General features: G+C 62.4%; 1 protein-coding gene across 1 annotated transcript in view; it reads left to right on the top strand.

Annotated features, from left to right (window-relative positions):
- The window catches only part of ANKMY1 (ankyrin repeat and MYND domain containing 1), a 52085-nt gene that overhangs the window by 10149 nt on the left and 15188 nt on the right, over positions 1-26748 (top strand). Inside the window, exons 5-14 of the mRNA XM_062197516.1 lie at positions 1857-2073; positions 2363-2527; positions 5931-6367; positions 8410-8581; positions 9957-10097; positions 11215-11355; positions 16611-16718; positions 18454-18585; positions 22056-22169; positions 22416-22581. Coding sequence (XP_062053500.1) covers positions 1857-2073; positions 2363-2527; positions 5931-6367; positions 8410-8581; positions 9957-10097; positions 11215-11355; positions 16611-16718; positions 18454-18585; positions 22056-22169; positions 22416-22581 — 1793 coding nt within the window. The remainder of the gene's footprint in view (positions 1-1856; positions 2074-2362; positions 2528-5930; positions 6368-8409; positions 8582-9956; positions 10098-11214; positions 11356-16610; positions 16719-18453; positions 18586-22055; positions 22170-22415; positions 22582-26748) is intronic.

Below are 26748 nucleotides of genomic sequence, written 5' to 3'. Positions count from 1 at the left end.
CCATGTAACCATCCATCCACCTGTCCATGTAACCGTCCATCCATCCATCCATCCACCTGTCCATGTAACCATCCACCCATCCATCCACCTGTCCATGTAACCGTCCATCCATCCATCCATCCATCCACCTGTCCATGTAACCGTCCATCCATCCATCCATCCATCCACCTGTCCATGTAACCATCCATCCACCTGTCCATGTAACTGTCCATCCACCCATCCATCCACCTGTCCATCCATCCATCCATCCACCTGTCCATGTAACCGTCCATCCATCCATCCATCCACCTGTCCATGTAACCATCCATCCACCTGTCCATGTAACCATCCATCCACCTGTCCATGTAACCATCCATCCACCCATCCATCCACCTGTCCATGTAACCATCCATCCATCCAACCATCCACCTGTCCATGTAACCATCCATCCACCCATCCATCCACCTGTCCATCCATCCATCCATCCACCTGTCCATGTAACCGTCCATCCATCCATCCATCCACCTGTCCATGTAACCATCCACCCATCCATCCATCCACCTGTCCATGTAACCATCCATCCACCTGTCCATGTAACCACCCATCCATCCATCCATCCACCTGTCCATGTAACCATCCATCCACCCATCCATCCACCTGTCCATCCACCCATCCATCCATCCATCCATCCACCTGTCCATGTAACCATCCATCCACCCATCCATCCACCTGTCCATCCACCCATCCATCCATCCATCCATCCACCTGTCCATGTAACCATCCATCCACCTGTCCATGTAACCATCCATCCACCCATCCATCCACCTGTCCATGTAACCATCCACCCATCCATCCACCCATCCATCCATCCACCTGTCCATGTAACCGTCCATCTATCCACCTGTCCATCCACCTGTCCATGTAACCAACCATCCATCCATCCATCCATCCACCCATCCATCCATCTACCTGTCCATGTAACCAACCATCCACCTGTCCATGTAACCATCCACCCATCCATCCATCCACCTGTCCATGTAACCATCCATCCATCAGTCCATCCCATTCTATTCCACTCATCCAGGTAGTCATCCACCCACCTATTCACCCATCCATGTGAGCATCCATCCATCCATCCATCCATCCATGTATCCATCCATGAAACTGTGAAACCAACCGACCATCCATCCATGTAACCATAAATCCGTCCATCCACCCACCCACCTATCCATGTAACCCTCCAATTATCCACCCATCCATCCATCCATCCATCCTTGTAACCATCCACCTGTTCACCCATCCACATAACCATCATCATGCAAACATCAGCTGAGGTTCTAATTGTTGATGGCTGTTGAGTATAGAAATTGACATAAATCCATGGGTTCTTGGCCAGGAAGTGGGGTTATATGCACACAGTAGGCTCAGTGTTGTGTGGTGAATGGGCCATGGCCATGCCTACTCTCTACTTGAGCAAAAGTGAACGAGCAGAGGAGCGTGCAGGATGTGGGAGCTTGGGGCCGAGCTGTGGAGCTGTGTGTGTGCCGGCCTTCTTCCTGCCTGGAGCGCCTGCTCTGAGCGCCGTTTCCCAGAGACTGTGCACTCGCTGGGGTGAGTTCAAGGTGCACTGGGTCTGCTACAGCCAGCTCATTCCTGCGGGGGCAGGTGTTTGCCCTGAGTCTTGCCCTGCAGGGGACATGGCCCCACCACTGCACATGTCTACACTGCCCACACCAGCTGGGCTCTAGGGCTCAGGGTGCCCCAGGGGTGGATTTTGGGGAACAGTATGGGAGAGGAGGAGTCGCCTGTGCCCTTCCTTGCGGGAGGCGCTGGGCTGGTGTTTGGTCCAACGTCTCTGAAGCCTGCTGTGTCGCCAGGAACAAGAAAGCTCACAGCAGCTGGAACATGGGCGCCATCCTGGAGGGGAACCGTGAGGGCTTTGCACACTGCGGGCCCAAGGAGCAGCTTTCCCGGGAGATGATCCTAAAGGCCGAGGAAGGGGACCACGACTGGATTGCCGGGATCCTGAAGGACAATCTTGCCAACGCTAACGTGGCTGATGCCAAGGGCTACACCGTGCTGGCTGCAGCTGCCGTAAGCCCCACCCCATCCCGGCAGGCTCCCGCAGGGTCCCTTACCTGTGAGGTCCCTCCTGTGGGTGAAGGTCTGCACTCTGCCTCTGCAGGCACAGGATGGAGGTACACGGCCTTGCTGGTGTCTACACATAAACCCGCCACCTCAGGGTGGCGTTCACAGTCAGATGGAAGAGGCAGGCTGGGGCAGGGTGATCTTTCGTTCTCTGTGCACACCTGGCATCCGCCCTGCTCAGCCCTGGCGTGGGGCCAGCTGCTGTCCTCAGGAGCCTGGCCTTCTCTTCTTCCAGGTTCATTGTCATATGGACGTCGTCAACCTTCTTCTGGACTTTGGGGCTGACGTCAACAAGCGCACAGACGAGGGTGTCACGCCACTCAACATGTGCTTCCTCCTCCACTACCCTGCCAAGTCCTTCAAGCCCAACATTGCCGAGAGGACCTTGCCTGAGCCCCAGGTCAGCACCACGCACCGCCCAGCTCTCCGCTGCGTGTCCCCCAGCCACCTCCCTGTGGTGTGCACCAGGCTCAGAGAGTGAGTTCACAGAGAAAGCCTTGTAGAAGGTATCCGAAGGATGGAGCCTGGGCACGCCCGGGCGTGTGTTCCCTACAAGCCACGTGCCCAGCAGCTGGGGGTCCTGGGGCCGGCCGTGCCACAGAGAGCAGGAGAGGGTGCCACACAGAGAGGAAGGATCCCCCACAAGGTGCCTGGGGGGGCCCCGAGAACGTGCGTCTCCAACAGGTTTGTGGTGGCAGGCATGCCGTGGTCCAGGCACCACACTTGGAGAACCCTGGCTCAAACAGAAGTGAGAAGTGTCGTTTGGCAGAGATATTGTAAGCCACATGCGTAACTTAAGGTTTTTGATAATCGCATTAAGAAAAAAGGTCAGACAGGTGGGTTTGGAGTAGTGGTTGAGACCCGTTAGGACAGCTGCGCCCCGCATTGGTTCCTGGGGTCAATGCTGACGCTGCTCCTGACTCTGGCTACCTGCCAGCGTGCTCTCTGGGAGGCGGAGGAAATGGCTCAGGTGGTGGGTGCCCTGCCACCCATGTGCCAGACCCAGAGTGGGTGCCCTGCTACCCTTGTGCCAGACCCGGAGTGGGTGCCCTGCCACCCATGTGCCAAGCCCGGAGTGGGTGCCCTGCTACCCTTGTGCCAGACCCGGAGTGGGTGCCCTGCTACCCTTGTGCCAGACCCGGAGTGGGTGCCCTGCCACCCATGTGCCAAGCCCGGAGTGGGTGCCCTGCTACCCTTGTGCCAGACCCGGAGTGGGTGCCCTGCCACCCATGTGCCAGGCCCGGAGTGGGTGCCCTGCCACCATGTGGCAGACCCAGAGTGGGTGCCCTGCCACCCATGTGCCAGGCCCGGAGTGGGTGCCCTGCCACCCATGTGCCAGGCCTGGAGTGGGTGCCCTGTCACCCATGTGCAAGACCCGGAGTGGGTGCCTTGCCACCCATGTGCCAGGCCTGGAGTGGGTGCCCTGTCACCCATGTGCCAGGCCTGGAGTGGGTGCCCTGTCACCATGTGCCAGACCCGGAGTGGGTGCCCTACCACCCATGTGCCAGACCCGGAGTGGGTGCCCTGCCACCATGTGCAAGACCTGGAGTGGGTGCCCTGCCACCCATGTGCCAGGCCTGGAGTGGGTGCCCTGTCACCCATGAAATGGCTCAGGTGGTGGGTGCCCTGTCACCATGTGCCAGGCCTGGAGTGGGTGCCCTGCCACCCATGTGCCAGGCCTGGAGTGGGTGCCCTGTCACCATGTGCCAGGCCCGGAGTGGGTGCCCTGCCACCCATGTGCCAGGCCCGGAGTGGGTGCCCTGCCACCCATGTGCCAGGCCCGGAGTGGGTGCCCTGCCACCCATGTGCCAGGCCCGGAGTGGGTGCCCTGCCACCCATGTGCCAGGCCTGGAGTGGGTGCCCTGTCACCCATGAAATGGCTCAGGTGGTGGGTGCCCTGTCACCATGTGCCAGGCCTGGAGTGGGTGCCCTGCCACCCATGTGGCAGACCCAGAGTGGGTGCCCGGTCACCCATGAAATGGCTCAGGTGGTGGGTGCCCTGTCACCCATGTGCAAGACCAGATTGAGAGTCTGAGTCCTGGCATCAGCCCCGCCCCAGCCCTGGCCGTTGTGGGCAGTTAGGAAAGCAAGCCAGTATTGTGAGCTGTCTCTCTCTGCCTCTCACATTTTCTTTAATCTGGTAAACTAGGTTTTAACAATATATAACTTACATAACCTCAAGTATCTGTAATACAAGCAGTTGATTGTGTGGTGGAGCAGGACGGAGTGCAATGGGGACGTGTGACAGTGGGGGGGCTATGTGACAGTGGGGGGGCTATGTGACAGTGGGGTGGGGATGTGTGACAGTGGGTGGGGACGTGTGACAGGGGTGGGGACGTGTGACAGTGGGTGGGGACATGTGACAGAGCGGGGTGGGGACGTGTGACAGTGGGGTGGGATGTGTGACAGTGGGGTGGGGGCGTGTGACAGTGGGTGGGGACATGTGACAGTGGGGTGGGGATGTGTGACAGTGGGTGGGGACATGTGACAGTGGGGTGGGGACGTGTGACAGTGGGAGGGCTATGTGACGGTGGGGACGTGTGACTGTGGGGATGTGTGACAGTGGGGTGGAGGCGTATGACAGTGGGGTGGGGACATGTGACAGTGGGTGGGGACGTGTGACAGTGGGTGGGGACGTGTGACAATGGGGTGGGGACTTGTGACATTGGGTGGGGACGTGTGACAGCGGGGTGGGGACGTGTGACAGCGGGGTGGGGACATGTGACAGCAGGGTGGGGACGTGTGACAGTGGGGGGGGCTATGTGACAGTGGGTGGGGACATGTGACAGTGGGTGGGGACGTGTGACAGTTTGGTGGGGACGTGTGACAGTGGGGGGGCTATGTGACAGTGGGTGGGGACATGTGACAGTGGGGTGGGGACGTGTGACAGTGGGGTGGGGACGTGTGACATTGGGTGGGGATGTGTGACAGTGGGATGGGGATGTGTGACTGTGGGGATGTGTGACAGTGGGGTGGAGGCGTATGACAGTGGGGTGGGGATGTGTGACAGTGGGTGGGGACATGTGACAGTGGGTCGGGACATGTGACAGTGGGGTGGGGACTTGTGACAGTGGGGTGGGGACGTGTGACAGTGGGGGGGCTATGTGACAGTGGGTGGGGACTTGTGACAGTGGGTGGGGACGTGTGACAGTGGGGGGGCTATGTGACAGTGGGTGGGGACGTGTGACAGTGGGGTGGGGACGTGTGACAGTGGGTGGGGACGTGTGACAGTGGGGGGCTATGTGACAGTGGGGGGGCTATGTGACAGTGGGTGGGGACGTGTGACAGTGGGGTGGGGACGTGTGACATTGGGTGGGGACGTGTGACAGTGGGGTAGGGACTTGTGACAGTGGGTGGGGACGTGTGACAGTGGGGTGGGGACGTGTGACAGTGGGGGGGCTATGTGACAGTGGGTGGGGACATGTGACAGTGGGTGGGGACGTGTGACAGTGGGGTGTGTGATGGAGTGGGGCCTGTGGCGGACAGGGCTGGAGGAAGTTGGCCTTTGCTCCGGGTCTCCCCTTCACTCCCAGTGCACCTCACTTCTGGATGGGTGGTGTTGGGGCCGTGCAGCCCCCGGCACGTGGCCCACCCAGCTCAGGTCTGCGTGTGGTGGCCTTGCAGGCGTCCCCTCTTTGAGACTTTGGGACCAGGAGCTCGTGTGGCACTGCCTTTGCCCTGGCGGCCCAGGCGCTCTGCTGGCTGCTGGAAGCCACGCGCGTCGGTCCTTGCGGGAGAGGCGGTGGAGTGGGCGTCACTGCCCGCCGCTTCCTTCTAACGGTCTTTTCTGGGTTTTTCCGAAGGAGCTCCCCAAACCCCAAGGCATTCCAACTCTCACGTTTTCACTGGACAAAATGGACGCGGAGCCTGGGGACGAGGGGCCGGCGCCCATGCAGGACAGCTCTGAGCAGCCGCAGCCGCTGCAGGCCCCAGATGCCGAGGGCAGCCCTGGTCCAGGCCCCCAGCAGTCTCCAGAGGCCACCGTGCCGATGGCCTGCGCTCAGGAGCAGGACTGCCCCTTGGTGAAGGGCAGCGCTGGGGACACAGACAAGGCGAGCCCGGACAAGTGCACGCTGTACAGCAACGAGACCCACTTCGAGTCCAATCTCTGCGTGCACAACTTCTGCATCGAGGTCTCGCAGGACATCCTGGAGATGGGCGCGCAGGCCCACAGCATGCTGCCCGCGCCCCCGGCCAGGGACAAAGGGACCATGAGGAAGATGGCGCTGTCCATGGTGGAGTAAGTCACAGGGCCCCTAGGGGTCCCACGTGGGCTCCCTGCCCCTGCAGGAGGTGACATCCCCAGAGCCAGGTCTCTCGTCTGGCACCCCCACGGGCCCCCCTGCCTTCTAGGGCCTTCGACTGTGGCTGTGTGGGATCTTCGTCAGTGCTTGCCGGGGTCCGAGCCCCGGGCAGGCTCTACTCCCCACCCCTCTTCCCGCATGGGGTCCTCACACCCTGGTGGGCCACCCCCTCAGCGAACCTGTGACCTGGAAGCGAGTCTCAGGTCAGCGCCTCGTGGGGCCGACACCAGCAGGGGGCGCACACACGGCGGAGTGGGTCTCGCCCCGTCAAGTGGCCAGTCCTTGCCGGGCCACTCAGAGGTGCTGTCCACGAGGCGGTTGAAATGACTGAGCCCTCTGACGCCCGGGACGAGGTGGGAGGCGCCTCCAAGCACCGGCCCGGGTTCTCCAGGGCGGGCACGGTGAGGACGGGCGCACAGGCAGCCCATCCGGCACTCTGAGGGGATTTGCCGCCAAGGGCACTTCCGGTGTGGGCAGGCCGCCAGGGCCGAGTCCGCGTCTCACACATGGGTCTGAGGTCCGCCCGCGGGGTGGGTCGCGGTGGTGAGTGGAGCGCCGTGTCCCTCCCCAGTGGAGACACGCAGGGGCTCGGCAGTGGACCGTGCCACCCTCTGACTGGTGTTGTGTTGGAAACTGCGGGCCTTTCTCTCTGAAAGCGCTGTTTGTCCACACGCTGGGCTCGTTAGCTTTATAAATGGATTGCCAGGCGCCCCGGGGACGTCTCAGTTTTAGCCCGAGGCGAGGGCGGAGGGGCTCACAGAATTTCAGCGGGGGTCCCAGACCCGGCAGCTCGGGGACTGGGGCTCCAGGCTGGCACAGAACCCCTACTACCTTTGGTCCCTGCCTGTGGTCAGCGGGGTCGTGCCGGCCACTGCCCACCGCCCGCCTCTTGGCCCCGCTCCTCACCTCCCTCCTCTTCCCCTTTGCCCCCCACCTGCCCCCCGGGCTCTCCTGCATGGGGCAGCACAGCCTCTGTGGTGTGCTGGGGGCTGGGTGTGTGGTGTGTGTGTACCGTGTTTGTGTGGTGTGTGGTATATGTGGTGTGTGGATATGTGTGGTGTGGATATGTGTGTGGTATGTATGTAGTGTGTGTGGTGAGTGTACGGTTGTATGTGTGGTGCATGTGGTGAGTGTGTGGTATGGTGTGATGTGTGCAGTGTGTATGTAGTATGTGTGTAAGTGTGGAATGTGTGTATATGGTGCGTGTGAGGTGAGTGTGTGTGTGAATGTGTGGTGGGATAGGTGTGATGTGTGTGTAGTATGTGCTATGTATGTGACATGTGAGTGTGGTGCGTGTGTGTGGCGGGTTAAGTGCGATGTGTGTGATGTGTATGTGGCAGTTGTGTGCAATGTGTGAATGTGGTACATGTGTGGTGAGGGTGTGTGGTGGGATAAGTATGGTGTGTGTGACGTGTGTGTGTGCCGTGTGTGGGTGTGTGTGCCGTGTGTGGGTATGTGTGTGACGTGTGTGTGGATGTGTGTGACATGTGTGATGTGTGTGACGTGTGTGTGATATGTGTGGGTGTGTGTGACGTGTGTGTATGTGTGTGTGTGATGTGTGTGTGACGTGTGTGTGGGTGTGTGTGTGACGTGTGTGTATGTGTGTGACGTGTGTGTGTGGGTGTGTGTGGGTGTGATGTGTGTGTGACGTGGGTGTGTGACGTGGGTGTGTGACGTGTGTGTGGTGTGCCGTGGGCGCACGGTCTAACGTCTCGGCAGGCTGGGGGCTGAGCCCAGCCCTGTTCCCCAGCCGTCCCTGGAGGGAGGGGTGCCGCCTCCCTCCCCGCACTGGTGGGCGACTCCGGGAGGCTAAGCGTGGGGGGCTGGGTTGCGCAGGGTGGGTTGGCGATGGGAGCACTGTGCCCGGTCAGGTCAGGGGTGGGGTCTCCGGGAAGCGCCGTGGCCCTGGAGCCCGCGGCGGTGCGGCCGCTGGGCCCTGCCCTGCCCTGACGGGGCTCGTGCTGTGCTGCCCCTGCAGGCACAGGAACAGGTGGCTGACCATCAAGCTGCTGCTGCACCGAGGTGCGGACCCCAACCTGTGCCGCGTGCCCGTGCAGGTCCTGTTCTTGGCGGTCAAGGCCGGGGACGTGCACGCAGTGAAGCTGCTCCTGGAGAGCGGGGCCAGGACGGACATCCGGCTCCCCCAGCAGGTAGGGGTGGGTGGGGGAGAGGGGGCCAGGACAGACATCCGGCTCCCCCGGCAGGTAGGGGTGGGTGGGGGAGAGGGGGTCAGGACAGACATCTGGCTCCCCCGGGAGGTAGGGGTGGGTGGGGGAGAGGGGCCAGGACCAACATCCGCTCCCCCGGCAGGTAGGGGTGGGTGGGGGAGAGGGGGTCAGGATGGACATCCGGCTCCCCTGGCAGGTAGGGGTGGGTGGGGGAGAGGGGGTCAGGACAGACATCCGGCTCCCCTGGCAGGTAGGGGTGGATGGAGGAGAGGGGGCCAGGACGGACATCCGGCTCCCCCGGCAGGTAGGGGTGGGTGGGGGAGAGGGGCCAGGACGGACATCCGGCTCCCTCGGCAGGTAGGGGTGGATGGGGGAGAGGGGGCCAGGACGGACATCCGGCTCCCCCGGCAGGTAGGGGTGGGTGGGGGAGAGGGGGTCAGGACAGACATCCGGGTCCCCCGGCAGGTAGGGGTGGGTGGGGGAGAGGGGGTCAGGACAGACATCCGGGTCCCCCGGCAGGTAGGGGTGGGTGGGGGAGAGGGGGTCAGGATAGACATCCGGGTCCCCCGGCAGGTAGGGGTGGGTGGGGGAGAGGGGGCCAGGACGGACATCCGGGTCCCCCGGCAGGGAGGGGTGGGTGGGGGAGAGGGGGTCAGGATGGACATCCGGCTCTCACAGCAGGTAGGAGTGGGTGGGGGAGAGGGGGCCAGGACGGACATCCGGCTCCCCCGGCAGGTAGGGGTGGGTGGGGAGAGCGGCCTGGGTCGGGGGTGGGCCTGGGTAGAGCCCCCTCCCCCAGCCCCTCCCTCCGGCCTCAGGCTGGGAGTAGGGCAGGGGCTCTGGCCGCCCTGGGTCTGCCTGGGCTTCCCGCTGGGTCTGTGGCTGGGGCAGCTGGGGGCGGAGCCTGGCCGCACAGTTTCACTGACTTTCACGTTGTCACCTGTTTGTGACTTTTTCAAGCACCTCCTGAGGGTCTGAGCAAGCGTCTCGGGGAGGAGGGGTGAGGGTCCGCCTGCGGCCCAGCCCACCATGTAGGGGCCTCACGTCGACCTGGTGTGGGCCGGGGGCCAGGCTGCGCAAGGAGGCCCCTGGTGTGGGCCGGGGGCCAGGCCGGGCAGCGAGGCCCCTGGTGTGGGCCGGGGGCCAGGCCGGGCAGCGAGGCCCCTGGTGTGGGCCGGGGGCCAGGCCGGGCAGCGAGGCCCCTGGTGTGGGCCGGGGGCCAGGCCGGGCAGCGAGGTCCCTGGTGTGGGCCGGGGGCCAGGCCGGGCAGCGAGGTCCCTGGTGTGGGCCGGGGGCCAGGCCAGGCAGGGGCCCCCGGTCTGGGCCAGGGGCCTCACCCGCCGTGCCTGCTCGGCAGCTGGGGGCCCTGACCCCGCTCCACATTGCTGCCGCCCTTCCTGGCGAGGAGGGCGTCAAGATCACCGAGCTCCTGCTGCACTCCATCACCGACGTGGACGCCCAGGCGGCCGACCAGGACCACGTGTACAAGCCCAGCAAGGTGTGTGGCTGCCCGGCGGCGGGCATCCCTGGAGGGCCTCCCTCTCGGAGCCGCGGGTGGAGACGGGCGGCACTGGCTCCCAAAAAGCCAGCAGTGTGGCAAGCTCGGCTTGTTTCCATGCCAACCAGCAGGAATGACTGACTGGCGTGGTGAGCTAAGAAGCTGTGTGCTGACGTAGCTCAGTGCAGCACGGGGGGCGTGTTAGGAAGAGGGGGCCCGTGAGCCCCCACATCCGGGAGGCAGAGACCCTCCCCACTGTGTCCCCAGGACAGGAGCCTGGCGGTCTCGCTGGGTCAGGGCCCTGCTCTGGCCCTGCTGCTGTCCCGTCCGCCTCATGGCCATTCCTCGGCGGAAGCACGGGCCTCTTATGGCCCCTCGTTGCCCCCTGGGCTCTTGCCCACTGCTCTCTGAGAAGCCAGGACCCTGAGGGGCCCTGGGCTCCACTCTGCAGGGAGAGGCTGTGGCCAGGCCTGGCTCCTTCCATCAGTGGGCATTGTGTTCACGTGGACAGCATGGCTGGCACTGCCCAGGGCCCCGGGACCTAGGGACCGTGGGAGTCCAGGTGCCCAGTGCTCCCGGGCTGTGGCTGGGCCAGGTGGACCCCCACCCCGGCTGCAGGGCAGGCCTACTCTGGGAGCTGCTGCAGCAGGTTCTGGGAGAACAGAGGTGGGCATGGGCTCTGTCACCTGGGGGGCCGACGAGGCGTGTGACCGTGAGGGTGTTGGTGGCGGCTGGGGCTGTGTCCCCCGTTCACGCTGTGCCGCTGCCTTTTCCACAGCAGGGCCGGACCCACAGCCCCCTCCCCGCAGGGCCACCTGCCCTTGCAGGCCCTGAGAGATCTCCAGCCGTGGGCTGTTTGCACCTCACATGCTCCGTGAGGGCCCAGTCCCTCCTCTGCCCCACTGAGCCTGTGCAGCCGGGCGTGGCCTGTGGCCTGGGCTGTGACTGTCCTGCACAGGACCCCCGCCCCCACTGCCTCTGGCCCGGGCCCCAGTGGTGGCATCAGCTGCTGTCACAGGGCAGGCCTGGCTCTGTGGGGCTCTGCTGCCGTGGCCTGGCCGTGGCCACGTGGCACCAGGGGGTGCTTGGGCCCCAGCGTGGTTCTGTCTGCCCACAGATGGACCTGCAGTCCTCAAGCCTGAAGCTGAGCAATGAGCCCGGGCCGCCCAGCACCTACTACAGCCCACACACGAGCGTCCCGGACGAGGGGGGCAGGACGGCACTGCACGTGGCCTGTGAGCGCCAGGACAATGACCAGGTCAGTGTGGGCAGGGCTGCTTCCCGGCCCTGCCCGAGACAGAGGGACGGGGCCCCGGGGCTGCTTCCCGGCCCTGCCCGAGACAGAGGGACGGGGGCCCCGGGGCTGCTTCCAGGCCCTGCCCAAGACAGAGGGACGGGGGCCCCGGGGCTGCTTCCCGGCCCTGCCCGAGACAGAGGGACGGGGGCCCCGGGGCTGCTTCCTGGCCCTGCCAGAGACAGAGGGACGGGGGCCCTGGGGCTGCTTCCCGGCCCTGCCCGAGACAGAGGGACGGGGGCCCCGGGGCTGCTTCCCGGCCCTGCCCAAGACAGAGGGACGGGGGCCCCGGCACTGGAGGCAGCGAGCTGTTTGCATGTGTGAGGGCTTTGTTGTGCACACATGGGTGTGTGTGTCTGTGTGTCTGTTAGTACACATGTGTGGGTGCTGGTGTGTGTGTACACAGGTGATTGTGCACATGTGTGTTAGTACACATGTGTGGGTGCTGGCGTGTGTGCACATGGGTGATTGTGCACATGTGTGTTAGTACACATGCGTGGGTGCTGGCATGTGTGATGGGTGCACACGTGTGTCACTGTTAGTACACATGTGTGGGTGCTGGCGTGTGTGATGGGTGCACACGTGTGTCACTGTTGGTACACATATGTGGGTGCTGGCGTGTGTGCACGAGTTATTGTGCACATGTGTGTTAGTACACATGCATGGGTGCTGGTGTGTGTGATGGGTGCACACGCGTGTCGCTGTTAGTACGCATGTGTGGGTGCTGGCGTGTGTGATGGGTGCACACGTGTGTCACTGTTAGTACACATGTGTGGGTGCTGGCGTGTGTGCACGAGTTATTGTACACATGTGTGTTAGTACACATGCATGGGTGCTGGTGTGTGTGATGGGTGCACATGTGTGTCACTGTTAGTACACATGTATGGGTGCTGGCGTGTGTGCATGTGGGTGATTGTGCACATGTGTGTTAGTACACATGCGTGGGTGCTGGTGTGTGTGATGGGTACACACGTGTGTCACTGTTAGTACACATGTGTGGGTGCTGGTGTGTGTGCACACGGGTGATTGTGCACATATGTGTTAGTACACATGTATGGGTGCTGGCATGTGTGATGGGTGCACACGTGTGTCACTGTTAGTACACATGTTTGGGTGATGGCGTGTGTGTGCACATGGTAATGTGTGCATGTGTGTGTCACTGTTAGTACACATGTATGGGTGCTGATGTGTGTGATGGGTGCACATGCGTGTCACTGTTAGTACACATGTGTGGGTGCTGGCGTGTGTGATGGGTGCACACGTGTGTCACTGTTAGTACACATGTGTGGGTGCTGGCGTGTGTGCACATGGGTAATGTAGGCATGTGTGTGTTAGTACACATGTGTGGGTGCTGGCGTGTGTGATGTGTGCACATGTGTGTCACTGTTAGTACGCATGTGTGGGTGCTGGCATGTGTGTGCACACGGGTGATGTGTGCACATGTGTGTCATTGTTAGTACACTGTGCTGTGTGTTCCTGAGTGTGGCCCTGAGCAGTGTCTTCCTGTGGGACGCGGTCAGACGTTTGGGAGCTGCCGGCTTGGGCTCTGTCTCCTGCTGCAGACCCCCTCTGTCACCCCAGCCTGCCTCTGCCGCGGGCCCTGGGGGCCGTCCCAGCCTCTGAGCCGTGTCTGCTGCCAGGCGGGGCAGGTGCCCAGCAGGCGGGGTGGACGCCACTCAGGGGTGACCACGGTGGGGGTGGGCCGGTTGGGAAGCCAAGTGCTGGGCCTGCCGTGCGGTGGCCAGGGCGGCCCAGGCCGGTTCGCCAGGGAGCACACAGCGCGCCGAGGCCGTTTACGCCCTGGGGAAGGAGTTGAGGGCCAACCCCTGGGCCTGAGGCAGGCAGTTTGGTTGCCACGTGCAGGCGTGGGGCTGTGGGTGAGGGAGTGTCGTGCGTGCGAGCGGATGCACGGGCCACTCTGGGCGGGGAGGGACAGCCCACTGGCCGGTGCTCCCTCTGTGGGCAGGGGTGGGTGTGCCTTGGGCGAGGGCACTGCCCGAGCAGAGCCCTGGGCAGAGCCTCCAAGAATCCACGCTAGGACTCGGGACTGGGGCTTCCTGGGAGCAGGCTGGCCATGGCCCCCAGCCAGCGAGGACCTGGCCTGGGCACTCACACACGCGTGCTCGTACTGAGTTCTGACTCGGAAGTTAAGGGGTGATAGTGTGGAGGCGTTCAGTGTGACAGCAGCAGTCAAGGGCAGCTCGCCGTGCTGAAGACTTGAAGGCTGCAGCCGTCCAGCCATCACGTCTGCATTCCAGTAGGGAGAGGAAGAAGGAAGGGACGCTGTCCCAGGACACCGTCAGCAGTCATCTGCTGGTGACTCGTTGGCAGTGGCCTTGCAGGTCGGGCTGGGAGGCCCTGGGGTCCACCACTCCAGAGGGGAGCAGTCCCAGCAGAGCGGTCAGTGCCGCGTCAGATTGAGGAGGGTCCTTGCTCTGGGGAAGGCGGAGCTTGGGACCGCTGCCTGTGGACACTGAATGGAGGACGTCGCGAGAGGAATGGGCGTGTGGTGAACAGGAGCAAGCCTGCTGCGGCTCTGGGCAGCACAGGGGCAGAGGGGCCCAGCACAGGGCACCCGGCAGTGCGCAAGGCCTGCCAGCCAGAGATGGGTCCTCTTGGGTCCCGGGCTCCTCTCGGGTCCTGGGGTCCTGGTGGGGCAGCCTCCCTGGCCCTGCTGTGACGCTCAGCTGGCCTCACCGCTCCCTGTTCGTCACCAGCTTTAAGTCAACTACACATCCAAGGCCTCCTGTTCTCCATCTGCAAACCAGGAATGTTTGGAAAACAGCTTCTCAGTTTGAGGATCGATCCACCCACCCGTCCACCCCCCCACCCAACTGTCCACCCACCCATCCACCCTCCCACCATCCACCCACCCATCCACCCACCCACCCAACTGTCCATCTCCGTCCACCCACCCATCCACCCTGCCACCATCCACCCACCCGTCCACCCACCCACCCAACTGTCCATCTCCGTCCACCCACCCACCCATCCATCATCCATCCATCTGTCCACCCACCCATCCACCCTCCCACCCAACTGTCCATCTCTGTCCACCCACCCACCCATCCATCATCCATCCATCTGTCCATCTGTCCACCCACCCATCCACCCTCCCACCATCCACCCACCTGTCCACCCACCCACCCAACTGTCCATCTCCGTCCACCCACCCACCCACCCATCATCCATCCATCTGTTCACCCTCCCACCCAACTGTCCATCTCCATCCACCCACCCACCCATCCATCATCCATCCATCTGTCCACCCACCCATCCACCCTCCCACCATCCACCCACCCGTCCACCCACCCACCCAACTGTCCATCTCCGTCCACCCACCCACCCATCCATCCACCCACCCGTCCACCCTCCCACCCAACTGTCCATCTCTGTCCACCCACCCACCCATCCATCATCCATCCATCTGTCCACCCACCCATCCACCCTCCCACCATCCACCCACCCGTCCACCCACCCACCCATCCATCATCCATCCATCTGTCCACCCACCCATCCACCCTCCCACCATCCACCCACCCGTCCACCCACCCACCCAACTGTCCATCTCTGTCCACCCACCCACCCATCCATCATCCATCCATCTGTCCACCCACGCATCCACCCTCCCACCATCCACCCACCCGTCCACCCTCCCACCCAACTGTCCATCTCCATCCACCCACCCATCATCCATCCACCCACCCGTCCACCCTCCCACCCAACTGTCCACCCACCCGTCCACCCACCCACCCATCCATCATCCATCCATCTGTCCACCCACCCATCCACCCTCCCACCATCCACCCACCCGTCCACCCTCCCACCCAACTGTCCATCTCCATCCACCCACCCATCATCCATCCACCCACCCGTCCACCCACCCACCCAACTGTCCATCTCCGTCCACCCACCCACCCATCCATCATCCATCCATCTGTCCACCCACCCATCCACCCTGCCACCATTCACCCACCCGTCCACCCACCCACCCATCCATCATCCATCCATCTGTCCACCCACCCACCCATCCATCATCCATCCACCCACCCATCCACCCTCCCACCCAACTGTCCATCTCCATCCACCCACCCATCATCCATCCACCCACCCGTCCACCCTCCCACCCTCCCACCATCCACCCACCCGTCCACCCACCCACCCATCCATCATCCATCCATCTGTCCACCCACCCACCCATCCATCATCCATCCACCCACCCGTCCACCCTCCCACCCAACTGTCCATCTCCACCCTCCCACCCAACTGTCCATCTCCATCCACCCACCCATCATCCATCCACCCACCTGTCCACCCTCCCACCCAACTGTCCATCTCTGTCCACCCACCCACCCATCCATCATCCATCCATCTGTCCACCCACCCATCCACCCTCCCACCATCCACCCACCTGTCCACCCACCCACCCATCCATCATCCATCCATCTGTCCACCCACCCATCCACCCTCCCACCATCCACCCACCCGTCCACCCTCCCACCCAACTGTCCATCTCCGTCCACCCACCCACCCATCCATCATCCATCCATCTGTCCACCCACCCATCCACCCTCCCACCATCCACCCACCCGTCCACCCTCCCACCCAACTGTCCATCTCCATCCACCCACCCATCATCCATCCACCCACCTGTCCACCCTCCCACCCAACTGTCCATCTCTGTCCACCCACCCACCCATCTATCATCCATCCGTCTGTCCATCTGTCCACCCACCCATCCACCTTCCCACCATCCACCGTCCACCCTCCCACCCAACTGTCCATCTCCACCCATTCACCCACCCATCCATCCACTCACCTGTCTGTCCACCTGTCCATCCGTCCATCTACCCACCCATCCATCCACTCACCTGTCTGTCCACCTGTCCATCCGTCCATCCACCCACCCGACCGTCTCCATCCGTCCATCCACCCACCCATCCATCCACTCACCTGTCTGTCCACCCGTCCATCCGTCCATCCACCCACCCGACCATCTCCATCCGTCCATCCACCCACCGTCCATCCACTCACTTGTGTGTCCACCCGCCTGTCCGCCCGCTGTTGAGAGCGCCTTCAGAGCGCCAGGCCGGGTGTGGCGTGGAGGGTACTCGAGTGCCCACGCTGCCTGTGTGACGTCTGATTGCTGCGCACCAGCAGGTGCCCCGGGGCTGGGGTGTGCCTCTGACGTGTTGTGCTCTTGCCTCTGTCCCGCCCAGTGTGCCACGGAAGTAGTCCGGCTCCTTCTGTCCCACAGGGCGAATCCTAACACACTGTGGAGTGGGCACTCCCCACTGTCGCTGTCCATCGCCAGTGGGAATGACCTGGTGAGCGTGGCGGGGTGGGGCGGGGGACGGCCGGGCCGGGAGGCGTCTCAGCAGAGGCCTGCGGCAGCTGGTGGTGTTGGGGACACGGCGCGGGCCCGCCAAGGGCTTCTCTGCATGGGCGGTGTTCACTGCACCAGGGCCGGGCCTGGAGGGGCCCTGGGGAGCCAGCCCCCCCGCTGAGGCCCTCGGCAGACGGGGCAGCAGTACCTGGCGCAGGAGCTGGCGGAGGCCCCGGGGGACAGCTGTCCGCAGCTTGGGCTCGGGAGGCGATGTGGTGGCCCCCTGGGGACAGCTGCCTGTAGCTTGGAGCCCAGTGGTGGCCCCCGGGGACAGCTGTCCGCAGCTCGGGCTCGGGAGGCGATGTGGTGGCCCCCTGGGGACAGCTGCCTGGTGCAGGAGCCGGCGGTGGCCCCGGGGGACAGCTGTCCGCAGCTCGGGCTCAGGAGGCGATGTGGTGGCCCCCTGGGGACAGCTGTCTGGCGCGGGAGCCCAGCGGTGGCCCCTGGGGACAGCTGTCTGCAGCTCGGGCTCGGGAGGCGATGTGGTGGCCCCCTGGGGACAGCTGCCTGTAGCTTGGAGCCCAGTGGTGGCCCCGGGGACAGCTGTCCGCAGCTCAGGCTCGGGAGGCGATGTGGTGGCCCCCTGGGGACAGCTGTCTGGCGCGGGAGCCCAGCGGTGGCCCCCGGGGGACAGCTGTCCGCAGCTCGGGCTCGGGAGGTGATGTGGTGGCCTCCTGGGGACAGCTGCCTATAGCTTGGAGCCCAGCGGTGGCCCCCGGGGACAGCTGTCCGCAGCTCGGGCTCGGGAGGCGATGTGGTGGCCCCCGGGGGACAGCTGCCTGTAGCTTGGAGCCCAGTGGTGACCCCGGGGGACAGCTGCCTGGCGCGGGAGCTGGCGGTGGCCCCGGGGGACAGCTGTCCGCAGCTCGGGCTCGGGAGGCGATGTGGTGGCCCCCGGGGACAGCTGCCTGGCGCGGGAGTCGGCAGTGGCCCCCGGGGACAGCTGTCCGCAGCTTGGGCTCGGGAGGCGATGTGGTGGCCCCCTGGGGACAGCTGCCTGTAGCTTGGAGCCCAGTGGTGGCCCCCGGGGACAGCTGTCCGCAGCTCGGGCTCGGGAGGCGATGTGGTGGCCCCCTGGGGACAGCTGCCTGGCGCGAGAGCCCAGCGGTGGCCCCCGGGGACAGCTGTCCGCAGCTCGGGCTCGGGAGGCGATGTGGTGGCCCCCTGGGGACAGCTGCCTGGCGCGAGAGCCCAGCGGTGGCCCCCGGGGACAGCTGTCCGCAGCTCGGGCTCGGGAGGCGATGTGGTGGCCCCCGGGGGACAGCTGCCTGTAGCTTGGAGCCCAGTGGTGACCCCGGGGGACAGCTGCCTGGCGCGGGAGCTGGCGGTGGCCCCGGGGGACAGCTGTCCGCAGCTCGGGCTCGGGAGGCGATGTGGTGGCCCCCTGGGGACAGCTGCCTGTAGCTTGGAGCCCAGTGGTGGCCCCGGGGGACAGCTGTCCGCAGCTCGGGCTCGGGAGGCGATGTGGTGGCCCCCCGGGGACAGCTGCCTGGCGCGGGAGTCGGCAGTGGCCCCCGGGGACAGCTGTCCGCAGCTTGGGCTCGGGAGGCGATGTGGTGGCCCCCTGGGGACAGCTGCCTGGCGCGGGAGCCCAGCGGTGGCCCCCGGGGACAGCTGTCCGCAGCTCGGGCTCGGGAGGCGATGTGGTGGCCGCTGACCAGGCTGTCTGTGTCCAGATCGTGAAGGAGCTCCTGTCCCGCGGGGTTGACCCCAACCTGCCCCTGAGCAGAGGCCTGGGGAGCGCCCTGTGCGTGGTCTGCGACATCGCCTATGAGCAGCTGAGGAGCACCAGCAGCAGGCTGGCCCTGGTGAGGGGTGGGCTCGGGGGTGGGGGCCTGGGGAGGGGCGGGCTCGGGGGCGTGGGGGGACCTGGGTGGGTAGGGGGCCTGATGAGGGGCAGGAGGGCTCTAGGGAGAGCAGGTGGGCCCTGGTGAGGGGCAACAGGCCCTGAGGGGTGTGGGGGGTCCTGGGGGGAGCAGGTGGTCCCTGGTGAGCCAGAAGGCAGGCCCTGGAGGGGATGTAGGGGGCCCTGGTGAGGAGGCAGGTGGGCCTGGGTATGTGTGTCTGGGAGGGCCCTGGTGAGGGGGCAGGTGGGCCTGGGTGTGTGTGTGGGGGGCCCTGGTGAGTTGGGGGCAGGTGGGCCTGGGTGTGTGTGTGGGGGGGCCCTGGTGAGGGGGCAGGTGGGCCTGGGTGTGTGTGTGGGGGGGCCCTGGTGAGTCGGGGGCAGGTGGGCCTGGGGGTGTGTGTGGGGGGGCCCTTGTGAGGGGGCAGGTGGACCTGGGTGTGTGTGGGGGGCCCTGGTGAGCCAGGGGCAGGTGGACCTGGGTGTGTGTGGGGGGCCCTGGTGAGCCGGGGGCAGGTGGGCCTGGGTGTGTGTGGGGGGCCCTGGTGAGGGGGCAGGTGGGCCTGGGTGTGTGTGGGAGGGCCCTGGTGAGCCAGGGGCAGGTGAGCCTGGGTGTGTGTGTGGGGGGCCCTGGTGAGTTGGGGGCAGGTGGGCCTGGGGGTGTGTGTGTGGGGGCCCTTGTGAGGGGGCAGGTGGACCTGGGTGTGTGTGGGGGGCCCTGGTGAGCCAGGGGCAGGTGAGCCTGGGTGTGTGTGGGGGGCCCTGGTGAGCCGGGGGCAGCCCAGGCCTGAGGAAGAAGGGGTGTCTGGGGTGGGGGGCCGGTCCTTGGACTCCTGTTTCTGGCAGTGGAAACCATTTGTGTCAACTTGCTCTGGGCTCCCCAAGCCTGAAGGCCTAAATCATGGAGAAAAGATAAAATGTTGTCTTGCCTTTAATGTCTTGTGGGCCTTAAAGAAGTGTGATGTGGAGAAACCAGTCAGGAGGCCCGGGAAGGAAGTTTGTCTTGGCAAGACCGGGTGTGAGTGAGGGCCAGGCCCGCAGGAGCCGCAGCTCGGCATCGGGCTCCCTGTTGGCAGGGCTGGCACGGAGATGCCGCCGGGTCCGTGGGGTGAGCCTGGTGCCTGAGAGGACCGCCTGACCCCAACACGCTGAGCGCGTCCAGCAGATACCGGGACGGGGGAGGGGCCATTGTCCTGTCCCGTCAGCTGCCTGCCTTGGCCAGCGGAAGCCTCCATGCCGACCCCTGGCCTTGGCACGCGCCTGCCCCGATGGCTGCCTGGCTGCGTGATGCAGACAGATGTCCCTGCGCACCGTGTTCTGAAAAGCCCTGCAGACTGGGGCAGGCATTGGGTGCCGTGGTTACGATGCCACTGGGGACGCCCACAGCCCACGCGAGGGCCAGTGTTTGAGTCTGGGCTGCGCCTGCACCTGCAGCCTCCTGCTGATGTGGCCCTGGGAGCAGCAGTCAGGGGCAGGCAGTGGGACCTGGGCGGGGTTCCTGGCCCCAGCCTCACCCTAGCCCAGCCCTGGCCGTCGCGGGCATTTAGGGGAGTGAGCCAGCGGCTGATTCTCTCTCTCTCTCTCTCTCTCTCTCTCTCTCTCTCTCTCTCTCTCTCTCATAAATAAACAAATAAGAAGAGAAATTCACAGAGGAGTTGAGAGAGCAGTGCAAGAAGTCCATGCCCCTCTTTCAGCATCTCCAGTGCCCGACCTCTGACCCGACCCATCTCACTCCACCCTCACCCCGTCTCACGCTTTGGCTGGGAGCTCGCCCACCACCCGGGCATGTGTGTCCCAGGGCAGGTGCAGCTGGGACCCGAGTGTCCCAGGGCAGGGCCCCCCTACTTGCAGAGCGGCCTTAGGAAGCTCCCCGTCTTGCCCAGATCGATTTGGGCTCTAATTCAGGTTTCACGGACATTTTGAAGTGGCCTTGTCTCCTGCTTGGTTACAGCACAGCCCCCCACCCCTCCCAAGCCTCATTGCAGCCACCAGCCCAGCCTGGGTTTTCTGCTGGCCGTCCACCTGCAGGCCTTCAGACCCTGCCCTGAGCACTTGGTCTTGCTGGTTCACCCCCCGCCACCCCCGCCATGAGCAGTGGCAGAATCCAGCCCCTTGGTGGGGTCTGTGGAACTCAGCACCTGTGGAAGTTCTTGCCGGAGCCCCAGAGGGGCCATGAATACTGCTGGTGGCCTGGGGGCACAGGCGTGGGGCTCCTGCCCGGCCACGTGGAACACACCTGGGCTCTCCCTGTCCAGCACCGGGCGGCCCTCACAGGCAGTCCCCAGCCTCAGTGGTTGCCTGAGAGGCCGGGGTGAAGGCCTTCTATCCAGTTCTGGAACGTTGTGCACCAAGGCAGGAGACCCGCCTGCCATTCCAGAAGTGTGGGCCGACCTCACAGCCAATCATCACCGTGGCTGGAATCTCTCACCACACACAGCCCAGGCCGGGCCAATGATAGACGTGAGTGTACAAGGGCCATGGCTGGAACCTCTCATCACACAGGGCACAGAGCAGGGCCAGTGATAGACATGAGTGCACAAGGACTGTTGCTGTTGATTTCTGAGAGGATTCGTTCTGAGAGGAGGAGTGTGGTGGGGGCAAGAGGTGCGGAGTCACCACACAGACCCCGGGAGTCGGGTGAAACGGGCCAGAGGCGAGCAGCCCGCAGACTCTTTTATTTCAGTTGCTACAGCAGCTTATATAGCCAAGTCAGCCAATCCGGTCAAGGGGCGGTCTAGGCCCTAACCAATCACAGCCTGTTGCCAGGCAGTTTCCAAAGCCATCCAATCACAACCTGTTGCCAGTTGGGTTCTGTTGTCATGTGGTTTCCAAAGCCATCCAATCACGGCCTGTTGCCAGGCAGCTTCTGTTGTGAGCAGCCATCTTGGCATGACCTTTTCACCTCCTCGTTCCACCACAGAGGGCCATGGCTAGAACCTCTCATCACACAGAGCAGGGCAAGTTATAGACGTGAGTGCACAAGGTTGTCCCTGTGCACCACCACTGTGTCTCCCCAGCTGCCCCCACCAGAGTCCGTGGCCTGCTGACTGCCACCGGGAACTCTGGGTGGTATGAGAGTCTCCCTGCTGCCCTCTGGAAGTTTCTAGATGGCAGAGGGTAGTGGCGTTTTGTCTGTTCCTTTCCAAGACATCTAATCTGTCCCTCTCGGTTGTGTGGTGCCAGTGGGGAGCCTTGACATCACCACACAGCTCAGTGGCACCTTCTTGCCCCTGGCTGCCCCACCCTGTGTCTGTGATTGGCGTCTCAGGGAGTGAGCATGGGCGACGGCAGTGTCCGGGCAGCACCTGCCCTCCCGCGGTGGTGTCCTCAGGCCGCTGTGTCCACAGGCCTGTGTCGAGGACAGAGCCCGGGAGGCCCCTGTGCCCCCTGCTGGGGGTGTGTCCTTGTGCCTCCCATGTGCCTCGTCCCGCACAGGTAGACGAGCTCATTCACCATGGGGCCGACATCCTGAAGCCGGTGACGCTCACACAGGGGGACAAGGTGGCTGTGGGCACAGCTGTGGACTACGGCTACTTCAAGTTCTTCCAGGTATGGCCTTGAGTGTGTTGCTGTCCCGAGCAGGACCCTGGTGGGGGCCTAGTGCCCCCTAAGGCCCCGCCCTGTCATAGCAGAGCCCTGTCCTATGCTAGGGTGGCTGTACCTGCCTCCATCCGCCTCCAGGTCAGCCCTGAGGTTGGGGGGGTTGGTGCCCAGCATCCCAGTCACTGCCACAGTGGCAGGGCTGGGTCAGGCGGGGCGGTACCCCATCCCCAGTGACCCTCCGGCTGGCCACAGGACCGGAAGATCGCACACTGCCCCTACCACGCGCTGATGCCCGCAGAGCGGGAGACACTGCTGGCCCGGAAGAGGCTGCTGGAGCACATGGGCACCCAGCTGCGCCTAGCTGTCCTCGCCAAGGAGAGCCAGTGGGACGCCAGGGCGCTGTACCTGAGCAAGAGAGGTGGGCGGGCCGGCGGGACACCAGGGCGCTGTGCCCGAGCAGAGAAGTGGGCGGGCCGGCGGGACACCAAAGCGCTGTGCCCGAGCAGAGAGGTGGGCGGGCCGGCGGGACACCAGGGCGCCGTGCCCGAGCAGAGAGGTGGGCGGGCCGGTGGGACGCCAGGGCGCCGTGCCTGAGCAGAGAGGTGGGCGGGCCGGCGGGACACCAGGGCGCCGTGCCTGAGCCCAGAGGTGGGCGGGCTGGTGGGACGCCAGGGCGCTGTGCCCGAGCAGAGAGGTGGGCGGGCCGAGGAAGGACCCAGCGATTGTGCATTGAGCTGCAGTGGACATGGGGTGCAGATGGCTCTTTGAGATACTGATTTCATTTCCCTTGGGTAAATTCCCAGGAGGGGGATGGCTGGGTCGTGTGGCAGGTCTGTACTCAGGAGGAATCTCCTCTGAGGAAGCTCCATCCTGTCCTCCATGGTGGCTTTACCAGTTTGCATTCCCACCAACAGTGGGTTAGTGTCCCTTTTTCCCCACATCCTCGCCAGCATCTGTTGTTGGTTGATTTCTGTATGTGAATCATTTTATCCAGGGTGAGGTGAAACCTCATTGTGGTTTTTGATTTGCATTTCCCTGACAGCTAGTGATCATGAAAATGTTTTTGGCCGTTTGGATTTCCTCTGTTGAAAAATGTCTGTTTAAGTCCTGGCCCATCTCTTAAGCAGGTTGTTTGTTTTGTTGTTGTGGAGTTTCTTGATCCCTTTGTAGACTCTGGATATTAACCCTTTATCAGTTGCTTAGTGTGCAAATATTTTCTCCCATTCTGTCGGTTGCCTCTTCACTTTGCTGAGTGTTTCTTGTGCAGTGCAGAAGCTTCTCAGCCTGATGTAATCCCATTTGTCCGTGTTGGCTTTGGCTGCCTGTGCTCTGGGGTCTTTTCCACTGTCTTTGCCTGTGCCAGTGTCTTTGCATTTTCCCCAGTGTTCTCTAGTAATTTGATGCTATCAGGTTGTAGATTTAGGTCTTTGATCCGTGTTGAGTTGATTTTTGTGTAAGGTGTAGGGTGGGGTCCTGTTTTGTACTCCTGCGTGTGGAATCCAGTTCTCCCAGCACCATTTGTTGAAGAGACTGTCCTCGCTCCAGGGATTGGTTTTAGCTCCTTTGTCAAAGATAAGTTGGTTGCAGATGTGTGGATTGACTTCTGGGGTTTCTTTCTCTTTTTTTTTGACAGGCAGAGTTAGACAGTGAGAGAGAGAGATAGAGAGAAAGGTCTTCCTTCTGTTGGTTCACCCCCCAAATGACCGCTATGGCCGGCGTTCCTTCTGTTGGTTCACCCCACAAATGACTGCTACGGCCGGCGTGCTGCGTTGATCTGAAGCCAGGAGCCAGGTACTTCCTCCTGGTTCCCATGTGGGTGCAGGGCCCAAGCACCTGGGCCACCCTCCACTGCCTTCCCGGGCCACAGCAGAGAGCTAGACTGGAAGAGGAGCAACCGGGACAGAACCTGCGCCCCAACTGGGACTAGAACCCGGGGTGCCGGCACCATAGGCGGAGGATTAGCCTATTGAGCCGCGGCGCCGGCCGACTTCTGGGGTTTCTATTCTGTTCCGTTGGTCTACACATCTGTTTTTGTGCCAGTACCAGGCTGATTTGATGATAACTCCCCTTTAGGATGTCTGAAATCTGGTATTGTGAAGCCTCCATGTTGTATAAGGTTGCTTTAGCTATTTGGGGTCTCTTGTGTTTCATTATGAATTTTAGCATCATTTTTTCTAGATCTGAGAAGAATTTTGTTGGTATTTTGATTAGGATAGCATCAAATCTGTAAATTGTTTTTGGTAGCTGGACATTGTGATGGTATTGATTCTTCCAGTACATATACTTCAAACGCTACAAAACACTGTTGAGTGATGTTAAAGAAGATCTAAGTAGATGGAAAGGCAGCCCATGATCACAGACTGAAAACTCACCGTTGTTAACAAGGGAACTGCTCCCAGACAAGTGCAGGCTCAGCACAGCTCCTGCAGGATCTCAGCTTCAAGTTCTTTCCCATTCACGTGGGGCTGCAGGCGCCGTGATGGCAGCAGCGACCTCGGGCCGGAAGATCAACATTGGAGTCCCCCTCCAGTTTCAGACGAAGTCGATGAGGGCACAGAGCAGAGCAGCCGAGCGAACAGAGGGCCCCCAAGTAAGCACACATTTCCGTGGTCGGCTGGTTTTCAGTGAGGGCCTTGACACCGCACAGTGGGATGAAGACAGGACATGTGCTGGGGCAACTGGGCGTCTGTGGTGGATTGAGAAGGCCATGCCAAGATGGCCACTGACAATGGAGCCTGCCTGGCAACAGGCTGTGATTGGATGGCTTTGGAAACCACATGACAATGGAGCCCAACTGGCAACAGGCTGCGATTGGTTAGGGCATAGACCGCCCCTTGACCAGATTGGCTGTCTTGGCTATATAAGCTGCTACACCAACTGAAATAAATGAGTCTGTGGGCTGCTTGCCTCTGGCCCGCTTTCACCCAACTCCCGGGGTCTGTGTGGTGACTCTGCACCTCTTGCCCCCACCACGCTTCTCCTCTCAGAACGAATCCACAGCAACAGGCATCCACAGGCAGAAGAGCGACACCAGCCACCCTCCTCCTCGCCCCCACCACAGCTGGCTGACCTTGGATCAGAGACCTAAGTGTAGGGGGCGTTGGAGGGAGAGCTCTCAACCCTGGACTTGGCCAGGTTCCTGGGTTTGATACTGAAAGCTTGGACCGCACACATGATCAAAATGAAAGCCTTTTGTATGTCAAAGGCCACTGTGCAGAGACTGCAAGCACAGTCCACGCAGCCCCCGTGAAGAGAGGGGGCCTGTGCCAGCCATGCTCCTCACTCAGAGACCTGTGTGCCTCCCAGGTGAAGGCAAATAACCAGGCCTCAGAATGGACAGAGGGTGGCAGGGACTTCACGCAGCTAACGCAAAGTGCAATTAAAAGATACGCTCATGTTGGTGCAAAAAATGGCCGTGCATATGAGTGTGAGTAGAAATTTCTTCAAAAAAGACTGATGGCCAAAAAACTGATGGCCAAAAAAGATGCTCACTACTGAGTCACTGGAGCTGCACAAACTGCACTGAGCCATCACCTCGCCCCGGGTGGGGTGTGGCCCCGCTGTCAGGCACTCAGTCTGTATGTGGGGCTTGGAGCTGGGGCCTTGCACTCAGAAGAGACACACACACACTCACACACTCACAAGACACACCTACCACCCCCACTCACACATAGACAGACACACTGACATACATACCACACACATACACACCCACACACATACACTCACACCACACATAGACACACCCACTGCCATATACACACTCACACATAGACACACCTGCCACCACACACACTCACACATAGACACACCTACCACCACACACACACTCACACATAGACACACCTACCAACACACACACATAGACAGACACACCTACCACCACACACACACTCACACAGACACACCTGCCACCACACACACACTCACACATAGACACACTGACATACACACCACACACATACACACCCACACACATACACACACACCACACATAGACACACCTACCAACACACACTCACACATAGACAGACACACTTACCACCACACACACATACACACCCACACACATACACTCACACCACACATAGACATACCCACTGCCATACACACACTCACACATAGACACACCCACTGCCATATACACACTCACACATAGACACACCTGCCACCACACACACACTCACACATAGACACACTACCAACACACACTCACACATAGACAGACACACCTACCACCACACACACACTCACACATACACACACCTACCACCACACACACACACACTGCCACACACACACACCACTCACATACGCACCCACATATCACCCTCCACATATGCACCTGCACACACACATACACACATTCCCACCACCACAGACACACACACCCCCACACACATACACACACCATATCCAAACTCCCCGCATATACACCCACTCATCCCCCCACACCTGCACACACCAACACCCTCCACCCCTCCACACACACACATACACCTACACCCCCACACTCCCACCCCCCACATATACCCACACATGCACCACACACATATGCACACACATACACATATGCACACACACA

This window comes from Lepus europaeus, chromosome 1 (genome assembly GCF_033115175.1).
Source record: "Lepus europaeus isolate LE1 chromosome 1, mLepTim1.pri, whole genome shotgun sequence".
Lineage (NCBI taxonomy): Eukaryota > Metazoa > Chordata > Mammalia > Lagomorpha > Leporidae > Lepus > Lepus europaeus.
This window is presented reverse-complemented; position numbering and strand designations above follow the sequence as displayed.